This window comes from Ovis canadensis, chromosome 10 (assembly GCF_042477335.2).
Source record: "Ovis canadensis isolate MfBH-ARS-UI-01 breed Bighorn chromosome 10, ARS-UI_OviCan_v2, whole genome shotgun sequence".
Classification (NCBI taxonomy): Eukaryota; Metazoa; Chordata; class Mammalia; order Artiodactyla; family Bovidae; genus Ovis; species Ovis canadensis.
In genome coordinates this window covers 98,038,248-98,050,248 of record NC_091254.1, presented here as the reverse complement: position 1 = coordinate 98,050,248, position 12,001 = coordinate 98,038,248, and the positions used below count along the sequence as shown (strand labels likewise).

Here is a 12,001-nt window from a genome sequence, read left to right as displayed (position 1 = left end):
TCTTGCCAGTCGGCACTTCCTTCCACTGTAAGAAATGTCTTTACACTGAGCTGATCGCCTCCCCGCGTTTTCTCTTAACTGTAAGCGGCTTGGGAAGCTGTCTTGGCGTGGCTGAGTGTTGAGTTCCTGCCCTCTGCCTTCTCTCTAGGGGAGAGGGGCGGGGGAGCGGGTTTGTGACCAAGGCCCTCCTAGCTGGTCCCCTTTGAGTGCCGTCCGGACAGGCCTGGGTGTCCTCCGTCTCACGTCTGCGGTCCTCCCACCTGGAGGCACCTCCCTGCTCCGTGTCTGACAGCTGGTGGCCCTGGGCCCTTCAGGAGGGGCCGGGGGCCAAGGGTTCCAACTCGAGGCTCCCACAGCTCCCCCGAGGGGCCCGGCTGCATGGGGTTCCTCCCAGCAAGTGGGCCGAGGAGGAATTGTGCCGAGGTCAGGCTGTGCTGAGGCTCCACAGTTCTCTCGGCAGGTTCGCCCAGCTCCAGTTCTGAAGATATAAAGACGCTGCGGGTGTGGGCTGAACATGGGTATCCGGCAGCCTCACCTGGCCGGCCAGGCAGCTGATGTCTGCAGGTGAAGCTGGGCGGGGAGCAGGCAGTCATCTGCAGATCAGGGGCTACTGGGGTCTGGGTTCCCCTGGCCCCTCTCCCCTGGGAAGGCATGGCCATCAGCTGCTGTCTTTCCCCTCACTTTTTTTTTTTTTGTTTCCAGTAAATGAAGCTGATAAAGGTGGTCTGGAACTCTGGACCTTCCACTTTTTGTTACTGAAATGTCAATCAGGGGTACTTTGATCAGGCTATGAATGGCTCTCATCGGCCTCAGGGGAATTGAAGCGTCCGTCTGCACTGGGGGCACGGCTGTATGTGAGCCCGAGGGAATCGAGGTCTTGGGCCCCGAGGCCCACCTGCTGGGGGCCTCCGCCCAGACGCGCGGGCCATGCCCAAGGCGTGCAGAAGGCGCCCGAGCCAGGCGTTCTGTGCTGCATCCGAGAACGTTTGCTTCAAACGGCCCGGACTTACCCCCGCCCCTCTCACCCTATCAAAAAACAATTCTGCTTCTGTTCTCCTCCTTTCCAGTGAAAACAAGTTTATTCATTTTTTTCCGGGAGCTGTTTGCCCGCGTGTTTGTGCATTCATGGCCTGTCTACTTGCTGCCTGAAGCTGCAGTTGCTGGTGACGTCACGCACGGGCGGAGGCTTGAATGACGCAAAGGCCGAGATGGCAGGTGTGCCCCGAGACTCTGGAGCGCGGGGCTGCCCGGCTGGGGACCCGCGGCCTCCCCTCTGCAGGCAGAGCCTAGATCTCAGCCTGAGGGCCGGTGGATTCTTCCCCCAAGGAGGGGAGCCGGCCACCCAGTCAGGGATGTGTCGTCAGGGAGGTTGACCCACAGTCTGGACGCCGAGGCTTTTGAGGCCCCCGCGGTATGTGTCAAGTGCTGGAAGACGGTTCAGGTCACTGGCTGGGGTTGGTGGTGGGTCAGAATATGTTCCCCCTTTTTTCTTGAAATCCTTTCTTTCTTCCCCCTTACAATGATAAGTCTTTCATGGCTCCTATTTTTAATACATTTCCAAGTTCTTGCATCATCCTTAAGTAGAAAAAACAGAGTTTCAGATTCCTGAAGGTGTATCTTTCTGACTATACTCATAAGTATGTTTCCGATTCAGTGATATTTTAGAGGGGGTTTGAGCTGTGTTTGGCATAATTACAGATTTCCGGAAAATGCTTATTTCCGTTTCAATAATAAAAACAAAATGAATCAAACTGTAAAACAGGAAAGATCTAATAGAAACTCTTAAATACTTAAATACCCGAAGGAAAGAGCGGTTCATGTGAAATGTTATGTTAACAGCAGGATATCTGGGGATGGTTATATTTTGAATAAATTGCTATTCTACATTCCTTTCACTTTATAGGTAGGTGGGCTTAGTCACTATGTCCTGTCCAACTCTTGCGACCCCACAGGCTGCAGCCCGCCAGGCTCCTCTATCTGTGGGATTCTCCAGGCAAGAATACTGGAGTGGGTTGCCATGTCCTTCTCCAGGGGATCTTCCTCAGTCAGGGATTGAACCCGGGTCTCCTGCATTGCAGGCAGACACTTTACTGACAAGCCACCAGGAAAGCCCTTTACAGGGAAACTATTAGGTTTGAGATATATATACATATATATAAAGTTTTCACTTCATGAGAAAAGTATAGTATTTAGGCTTGAGAACATCACCTAGACACGGTATTAACATTTTTATAGTGTACCAGAATATACAGCTAAGGAAAGAATTGTATCATTCATAGCATAGTTGGAATTTTAATGCATGTTCTATCATTTGGCCCCAAAACATTTATTGTTTTCAGGGGCAGATACATAATTACAGTTGCATTTTACAATGACCCAAGAAAGAGAAGAGATTTAGACCCTCTTTGAGTTGCAGGTCTAATGTAGGTAACTTCTTTTCGAGTTGAAAAAGCAGTACTGTAGGATATATTTAGTTATAATCCGATTTATTTGATCCTGCTATGTTATTCATGAAACATCAAATAGACGTGTAAGGAAAACCGCTTACAAAAGAGCGTGGTGGCTTCATAAGTGACTCCATGACTTGCTTCCTCCTTCTCAGGAGGGTCTGTAACAGGATAGCAGGCTGTAAGTGGATGGGATCAGATCTCGAAAGCATGCAGGCTCGCAGATAATTTTCCAAGGGGCTATCGGTGAGTCTCGAGGTGTAACACGCAGAGGGAAATGCGTTGTAACTCTCACAGATTCACCCTTTCTCCTCCTCCTCGTGTTCCGGGGCCTCAAGATCTCTGTCCGCCTCCCTCTACCCCACCGTTGAGAGTGAGAAACAGCTGCATCTGAGTGAGTGGCAGGGGCCACGTTCTGATAAAACTCCGTTTCCAGACACGGGCAAGGGCTGCACTGGCCTCTCTCTCCGAAGGCCACTCGTGTGAGGTGACAAAGGGCTGCTTTCTCCCGGGCTTCGGACAGTCCCGAGTTGCTTTTGGGATCCTTGAGAAGATTTTCATCCCACTTTTATGCCTGTGAGAACTGACACCCACCACGTGGGTTTTGGTTTCCGTTGAACTCATCAGGGCTTCGTGAAGGGCTAACAGGCCCGTGCTGAGTGCCAGGCATGAGATGGTCTAGGCGCGCCAAGCAGAGATCCACCGTCCGCCGGGCTTCGCGTCCTGCGGGAGTTTAGATGCAGCTGATGGCCACGGGTAAATGTTTAGACTCCAGGACCCAAAAGGAGTCCTCCTCACTCCTCCTCGAGTCCCTCCCGTCTTTTATTTGCAGAAAGGGGTAGCAGCGTCCCCAGCGCTGCAGTGATGGAACTTCTGGGAGGAGTTACGGCTTATCCTTTCTTGCCGATTAGCCCTGAGGCGGCTGGCAGGTCACGGAGGGTCCCTCATCTGGTTTTATCCAGAAAAGGCCTCACTTTTCATAATTTATGAGAGAAGGGTCTGGGCTTCCCAGAAGGCTCAGTAGTAAAGAATCCACCTGCCCACGCGGGAAACATGGGTTTGGTCTGAGTTGGGAAGATCCCCTGGAGGAGGAAATGGCAACCCACTCCAGTATTCTCGCCTGGAGAATTCTGCAGACAGAGGAGCCTGGCGGGCTTCAGTCCATGGGGTCGCAGAGAGTCAGACACGACTGAGCAACTCAGCACGCACACACGTGGGAGAAGGGCCTGCTGACATTTTAGGGGCATTTTTGCCTTTTGGGTCTTTTGAGTTGAAGCAAGTGCTTAGTTGATTCAGGTCTTGTGTGCAGGGTTAAACATGAGCTGGAGGAACAGAGACGCCGTTTATTAACCCAGCCTCCTGTGAGCACTTGGGTGTCTCATCCTGTCTCCTGTCTTGTCATTAACATCAAGTTGCAACTTGATGCCAGGAAATGTCTTTAATCACAAGCATTTGGGATGAAATGATTTTAATTGTCCGTGATGAGCTCACCTCCAGAAGGTTCTAGGTCCTCCACAAGTTGGGTTGGTCAAGTCACTGGCTGTACCCGTTTGTCCTGGGGACTCCGTGCTTCCGTATTTTCCTTGTGAGTTATTTTTTTTTTCCACTTGTAAAGTTTAAGTAACCGTTTTTCTTAGAATCTTTGGGTTGCTTGTTATCACAGCCAACCTTACTTTTTTTTTTTTTTTTGTATATCCTAAGAGTGGTTTTGCTTTTAGTAAAGTGGGGAGATACTGAATTATCAGGTTGCCTTTTCTAGGAATTTCTCATGTAACTGAAAAGTTTATTTTCTCCCATCATTCTGTGTTTGACATAAGAAGTCTTAATGAACCTGTAGGACATGTTTGGGCTCACCAGAGGGTTTAGCTCTTTTTTAATCGTGTTTGCTACTAGAAATATGAATGTTTATTTTAAAAAGTATAATGTTTCCTTTTTGTCATGCAAACAAGTGTCTGTACTGCCCCTTATTCAGATCTGCCTGAAAATACCAAACCGTGTGTACCTGCTGCCTGGGTTTGCTTTCTGTCTGATGCAGTGCTGTTTACCAAAGCCCTGGGAGGCCCCCGGTCCCTCCCAGGCAGGGAAGTCTACACGAGCCCCACACGGGACTCTTGTCTACATCCAAACCCAAATAATCATAAGAAATCACTTTAATAAGCCGTGAGTCAGAACATGCTCCAGAATGCTGTTTGAGGGTTTTTTTTTGTTTGTTTCTTGTTTTTTTTGGCCAGAGCACATTCCCCCAATTTATTTCTGAAACCTTCTCGACCCACTGCTCACCACATTTTCCGCCTCGGTGTTTGAAATCTTGGAGGCCAGCTCGGTGGTGGTGTGACATGTGTCCTATTCTGAGGCTTGGTGGCTCCCCTGCTTATCTCAAGCACAGAGTTTTTCAGTGATGTGTTTCCTTTTTCTTTCTTTCTCTAAAAAATAGAGCAAATTGGAGGTGGGCCTTTGCTGACAACACTTGTGCTCATCTGCATTCTGGTTGATCTTTTAAATGGAAGAGAAAGGGCAGAATTAGCCCGGGTCCCCAGGGAGTTACAGTAACTGACAAAGGACTGGATCCATCACGTGGATGTCACGTGTCACCTATGAGAGTGAGAAGAAGAAGGTGGGCGTGGCTGGGCTGTGTGTGTGCCCTGTGGAACAGCTTCAGTCTTTCTGCTGAAACTTTTTTTTTTTTTTAAATCAAGTAGCTCTCGATAAATGCTTCTGTGAATGGGTCCCTTTACACAGCAGTGTCTAAGCTGCAGAGCAGCGCAGCGTGTAATTATGCGACCAGTTCAACGTGCGCCAGTAACTTTCCACTGTTTCTAGACGCGTTACCTCCAGGAGCAGAGTCAGAATTAGCCTATGTTGCTCTGTGATTGTATTCATGGGCAGCACGTGGTCCTGGCCATGTTTGTTCCTCATGTTACCCCGGCACCCCCTCAGTGCAGAGAACATCTCACATCACAGAGATCGGCACTGCGGAGAGATCAGAAAATTAATCTTTTGTTCTTTGCCTTTAGTAGGATTAACATAGATAATAAGATACAGTTTTGCTGGAATCCATTGTTAATAAAGTTGAGGGGTGGTGATCTAGAAGTTTTTTTTTTTTTTCCTAGTTGGCTGAACCAGGCTAATTTTCAGGGAGAGGAGTGATTTTAAGCTTCCCTGGTGGCTCAGATGGTAGAGAATCCGTGTGCAGTGCGGGAGACCTGGGTTCAATCCCTGGGTCAGGAAAATCCCCTGGAGAAGGGAAAGGCAACCCACTCCAGTATTCTTGCTGGAAAAGTCCCCATGGACAGAGAAGCCTGGCAGGCTGCAGTCCATGGGATTGCAGTCGAACATGACTGAGTGACTAACACTTTCACTTTCAAAAGTAAATAAATACAAGGAAACAGTGGACTCTGGTCCTAGGTCCCAGCTCCTGCTCTGGCCCCTGCTTCCCGGGATGCGGGATGGAGCGACGGGACCGAGAGTGGTTCTGGATGCTCGCCGACTGCAGAGGGGCTGCTTGCTCAGCGCACTTGAAGCCTGAGGATCCTGGTCAGGATTCCTGCCGGAGCACATGCAGGGGGATCACCCTGTGAGTCAGGGGTGAGCCTCGGGGGTTTCAGTGGCAGGTGACGTGGGCGGCCTGGACTGACATTCCGGGGCCGGGGGGGCCTGTGGAGGCTCCCTGCCCTGACCCGAGGTGTTCCAGGGGGAGACAGCTGGCGTCCACGTGGTGCCGCTGTGTCGGTCCAGGACACGTCTACACGCTTGGATGCATCCGCGTGTTAAGCGCCGCACACCTCTCGCCCAGATGCCCATCTCTGAGCTGACGCCTGTCCTCTCTCTGGCCTCAGCCTGCCCACATCCTCCCCACGTGCCGTGAGCACACCCTGCTCCCTGTGATGGCTGAGTGAGGTGTGTGTGCTTGTCTTCGGGGCTCCCTCGCCACGTGCGGGGCCACACCCCTGTCCCTGCCTTTCCTTGGAAGCCTGGGGCTGCCTAGCCGTTGGCTCAGCGCCTTGGGGAGCCCTGTTGCTCACTGTGCCCACGTCTGGCTGTGCCCCTGGGTTGCTGATGGCCCGTGCTTGTGCCCTTGGAAGGATTGTTCCTCCCTTCGCTGGTGACCACAGCTGAGCGTCCTGCGGGACGCAGGTGTCTGCAGAGGGCAGAGCACCTGTGAAACAGGCCGGGAAAACAGCCGTCCTGTGACTCCCGTTCTGGCGGGAACCGCCTCCCTCACCCTCCCGCGAGCGTCCCAGAGGCGCTGCTCGAGAGCAGAACTGGGAAGAAGGCCGGAAGGTCACTGGGAATAAATACACAGTTCACTTCTTGCCTCCTAGCAGCTCTCTGCTTTCATAATGCTACTGCTTAGAAATTAAAAGTTTTGACAGTTACGCAGTTTGTGCTTCAAAGAAATGACCCAGCCAGCTTGATTAGCAGTGGTGGAGTTCTACTGGTGGGAGTTATTTCATAGCCGTAGAGCGTCCTTAGAAGCAGAGCAGAAACGTGCATGGCTCTCTGAGCCTGCAGATGGTAAAGGCGAGTGAGCTGTTCAGCAAGCATTAACCCTCGTGTATGTGACTGTGTGTAGAGTTTGAGGGGTTAGAGAACTTCTGTGCTTAGCTGTTTTCAAGGTAATGGGGTTGAGTGTTAACACGAGATGATTTAGCCAAATTCAGCTAATCATTAGTATAAAAATAGACTCGGAATGGAACTCTCTCTGTAAGTGTGACCCGCAGGGTGGTGACTGCCTCTGCGGCGGCCACAGGGCTCTCCCCATGGTCAGGGCCAGATTGACCAAATGCGGACTCGTTTTGGGGGAGACTCAGTTCTGGTTGCTGCTGTTCAGTTGCTCAGTCGTGTTTGACTCTTTGCCACCCCTGGACCGCAGCACGCCAGGCTTCCCTGTCCCTCACCATCTCCTGGGGTTTGCTCAAGTTCATGTCCATTGAATCGCTGAAGCCATCCAACCACCTCATCCTCTGCCGCCCTCTTCTCCTCTTGCCCTCAATATTTCCCAGCACCAGGGTCTTTTCCAGTGACTTGGCTGTTCACATCAGGTGGCCAAAAGATTGGAGCTTCAGCATCAGTCTGTCCGGTGAATATTCAGTGTTGATTTCCACTGGGATTGACTGGTTTGATCTTGCAGTCCAAGGGACTCTCGAGAGTCTTCTCCAGCACCACAGTTCGTAAGCATCAATTCTTCGGTAGTTCAGGTAGATTTAACAACTGCCTCTGTAATTAAGGGATGCAAACCCTTCAAGTGCTCAGCTGAGAACCTGAAATAGATGGAGCCACGTCTTTGCTTTGGAGGACCTCTGGGGCCCTGTTCTCTATTTCATGTTCTGAGTAGTTTATGTATCAAGTTTCTTAAAAGATATGTCTTTTTTAATATATTAAGATAAAGTGGCACTGTCTCAAAATACCGCATGGTTGGGAACTTTAAGTCATGAAAAATGACAGTGTTTACATTGTGGGTAGACAGCCCGCATCTATGCTGGCTCTGGCCTGGGCACCGCCTGGCTACAGAGGAGGTGCCCAGTCTCGGCCGTGGGACACCCTGGATGTTTCCGTCTCACTGGGATTATCACTCAGAACTCAAGGTAAACAGAAAACAGTAGGTGTGCAAAGAAGTAAATCTGGGAGTGTGAACCGATCACTAGAATCCTAAGTGATTTCAGAATAATATGCAGAGATGCTGGTTAAGTAACCTACAGCCTCGCAGGACGACACTGTTCTGTTTACGACGGCGCGAGACCCGCTGGGCACTCATGTGGCCGAGTAGTTACCAACGTGGGGAGGGTGCTCCACCTGGCGTTTCTAAGAGCCAAGAGGCTGGAGAAGAAAGAGGTGGTGCGCTGCGGCACGTCAGCCTTCCTGGTCGGTGTGTCCCCTGAAGAAGGAGCAAACACATCCAGTGGCAGTAAGCTGAGGGAATTCGGGAACAGCTGAGGAAGTTTAGGGAGGAAGCCGTCGGAGCTGGTGGGCATCCTGCCAGGTCAGCGCCGGGGGGGTCGTCGGCAGAGGAAGCAGTATGTAATGGGAGGTTTTGAAATCTAGGGTCATTTTGGGAACAGGGACTATCCATTGGAAGGGCTGATGTTGAAGCTGAAACTCCAATACTCTGGCCACCTGACTCGGAGAGCTGACTCATTTGAAAAGACCCTGCTGCTGGGAAAGATTGAAGGCAGGGGAAGGGGATGACAGAGGATGAGATGGTTGGATGGCGTCACTGACGCAATGGACATGGGTTTGGGTGAACTCTGGGAGTTGGTGATGGACAGGGAGGCCTGGCGTGCTGGGATTCATGGGGTTGCAAAGAGTCGGAGACGACTGAGCGACTGAGCTGAACTGAGTGAGGAACAGGGTTGAGGATCCAGTGAGAAGGGCTTCCTTGCGGGCAGGTGTGAGGACTCGTTGCTTCTCCCCCTTTCTTGCTGTGACGTGCTCGTGTCATCTGTGGTGGCGGTGCGCTGTGATCCTGGTGGAGCTTTCATCGTCTCCGCAGCCCCCTGAGGAAGGCAGCGGCTCCTCGCGCTTCCCCCGGCCATCCACATGATGACCTGAGCCCGGGGCGGCGAGGGGGCCGTGGCCAGGTCACGCGGCCTCGCCCCCGCCAAGGGGAGAATCCTGGCTAGTTTTCTTGCATTGAAAACATGAGCCTCACTTGATGGGTCTCACCAGCACACTGGGAATCCATCAGCCCCGCTTCCAGGGGCAACAGTGGGAGGTTTACCCAGCGAGCTTGTCTCTGGAAAAATGGAGTGAATAAACTTTGCTTCCCAAAGAGGATCGTTTCCTGAAAAGTGGCAAAAGACGGTGGAGAGGGGGCCCTCGCCTCCCCATCCAGGGTGGCTCTGTGTGCACAGAAGCCCACTAACGATCTCCTTCCTCTTACAGAGTGAAGACCTGTCCAGCTTCATTCCCGTGACGACACGCATCACAGAAAACCATGGGAGGAAGATGCTCAGCATTTTTTTTTTAAAACACATCGGGAGCTGCTTGCCATTTCCTTTTGGATCTGAGCGATCGTCACGTGTGGATGCGCCTGTGACCCAGTTAGACGTGGACACGCCCGTCTCCCCCGGTCTCCGGGGGCTGGGGGTGCAGTCTGCCTCCTGGCGTTTGGTTTTCGAGGACATGAGCGGAAGGAGCGACTCCCGAGAAGGTCGGACAGCCTTGGTTGTGGCCAGTGTCTGTCCCTCCTCGCCCTCGTTTCGGCGCAGCAGGTGTACCCCGCAGCATGCTAGGAGATTCTCCCGGCTCACAGTCAGGTGGTAAAATCTGGTGTTTACGGACATCCGCTCAAAACTACCACCGTCCTACCTCAGTCCCAGGTGAAGCCGGGTCGGCACGGTTGGTGGGGGGAGTCCCCCTCTGCTGGCTGAGTCTCCAGCGCGGTCATCTGCCTTATCCCCCAGCCCCGGACACAGCTGCTCGTCCAAGTCCAGCCCAGGGACCCATGTGTTTACTCCCACACAGAGCCCCGCGCGGGACTGACGTCTCTCCACGGAGATGCGACTTCAGACTGGACTCCGAAGATGGATGGATAAATAATAATTATTATATGTAACGGAAGCAAGCTACTTTCGCAAATCATCAACTGTACGGGGTGGGGGAGGGTGGGAGGGGCAGGGTCTGGGAAGGCCGGGTGGGGGATGGGGGTGAGTATCTCTTTTTACCTTTAAGAGACTTGCTCAAGCTTCTCTCTGTAGATGTTTATGTAGGCACTTCAGATTGCAGACACCTTTGATCCTATTGACAAGCTCAAACGTCTCTGCCGTCCTTAACCTTGAGCTTGCGTTTCTCTAACCAAAAATTCACGTAGGCATGCGAGCCGTTCCAAGATGGGGGGTCAAGGGTTTGGCAGGTCTCTTCTAAAATGTATTATCTTGATGACAATGCACTCGTGTCGGGCCACGAGGCTTTCCCAAACGACGACAAAGACGCAGAAAAGGAAAAGGAGCTGATACAGAAGGCATCCTGGAACACAGAGAAAGCAAAGCGATCTCACAGCGCATGTCACTTGTCAGAGAAGTTCCTGACAAGGCGGCCCCTCTTGCTGTGTGTCTTCAGGGTTCCGGAAACACCAGTGTTGTGGCGATCGCCGAGGGTGTCCCCAAGAACCGCCGCCCTTGAGCTGCAGAGTGTCAGGTCACCTCCGTGCTCCCTGGACGCATGGGGAGGGGGCTGCAGGGCCCCCCACTCCCACGGGCTCATCCTCAGTGCCTCTTCTCTGAGAGTCCTGTAGACGTTACATGAATTCGTTGGAGATACGAGTTGGGGTGTTTTTTTTTTTTTGTGGGAGGGTGGTAGGGGGAGAAAAAAATATATATAAATATATAGATATATATCAGTATAGAGTAATGCATTCATAAAATGAGGCTTTTCTAGAGGAAGACCAAAAAGATTCAATGTCTTAAACCTATATTTAATCGCAATGCAAACGTCTTTCTCCTTCATGCTGACCTTTCAGAACAGAGGATTGTATCGCAAGACAAAGTTGAATGTAAAGTGGCCGCCCTGGACCTTGCTCGTCTCGTGCTTCTGGAATCACACAGCGCAACCGTGCACAGACCGTCTGATGTTGGTTTGAAGGTCATTTTCAGCGTGTAATATAGAGAGACTTTATGGAAAAGATGTATAAAGTTTTGGTTTAGTTCTGGGACTCGGGATGGATGGAGTCGCTATGGAAACCGCCCCTCCCCGCAGGACTGGTTGTGGACAATGCCGGATGCAGCGTCAGACTCCCCTCCCCGCGTGGTCCTGCCGCCCTCCCCGTGGTCATGTTCCTCTTGCCGCTTCAAACGAGCGACATAAAAAAGTTGATAATATACTAAATTTTCTTCTGTACATTTCAAAAAAATTTAAAAAAAGGCATATGCAATATTTACATTTTAAATTTAGTTTACAGAATGGAACCAAAATGTATAAATGTTATGTTTGTTAAAACTTCACAATGTATATTGGGTCTTTGTACATTTTGCCTGACTTACCTTAAATTTAAAATATTTTTTGCTATATAAACTCTAACAGTTAGGACACAGTGTTTTCTTTTCGGGGGTACGCATTGTTTCTGGAGCTCGAGATGTTAAATATATTTCTTGCTATCGTGACATGACGAAAGACTGACCTCTGCTGTCTTCCACCACCTCCGCTGTACATAAGGACCGACATGGCACCGGACTCCACGGAACTAGACTAGCGCATTGTATTCAGTCTGTATTGATCATGGATGCTCTCCTTAATAGCCATATGCAATACAATAAAATGCATTATTTATGAAATGAAGACCGCCTGCGCGATGCTTTTTCCTGTGTGGATAATGAATTTGACATCAAGCCATTCTCCTGGTGGTCGGAGCCATTAAGTAAATATTTGGCTCTTTAAAAACGTTTTGTTACATCTTCATTTAATAGTTGTATTCTGGAAACCAGAAAACACCCGCCCCCCGCCCCCCCCCCCACTGCCCCATGCCACAACGTGCATGAAAAGTCGATGTATTAAGAAAACAACAACAAAAATTCACTTTACCAAGCATAGAATCATTGCAGGCATACAGGATGCTGTTT

The 12,001-nt window shown here is 50.8% G+C and overlaps 1 protein-coding gene across 1 annotated transcript in view; it reads left to right on the top strand.

The window, feature by feature from the left end:
• IRS2 (insulin receptor substrate 2) overlaps positions 1 to 11,720 on the top strand; it is a 30,183-nt gene extending 18,463 nt beyond the window's left edge. Inside the window, exon 2 of the mRNA XM_069602448.1 lies at positions 9,330 to 11,720. Coding sequence (XP_069458549.1) covers positions 9,330 to 9,334 — 5 coding nt within the window. The 3' untranslated portion in view covers positions 9,335 to 11,720. The remainder of the gene's footprint in view (positions 1 to 9,329) is intronic.
• The last annotated feature ends 281 nt before the right edge of the window (positions 11,721 to 12,001 follow it).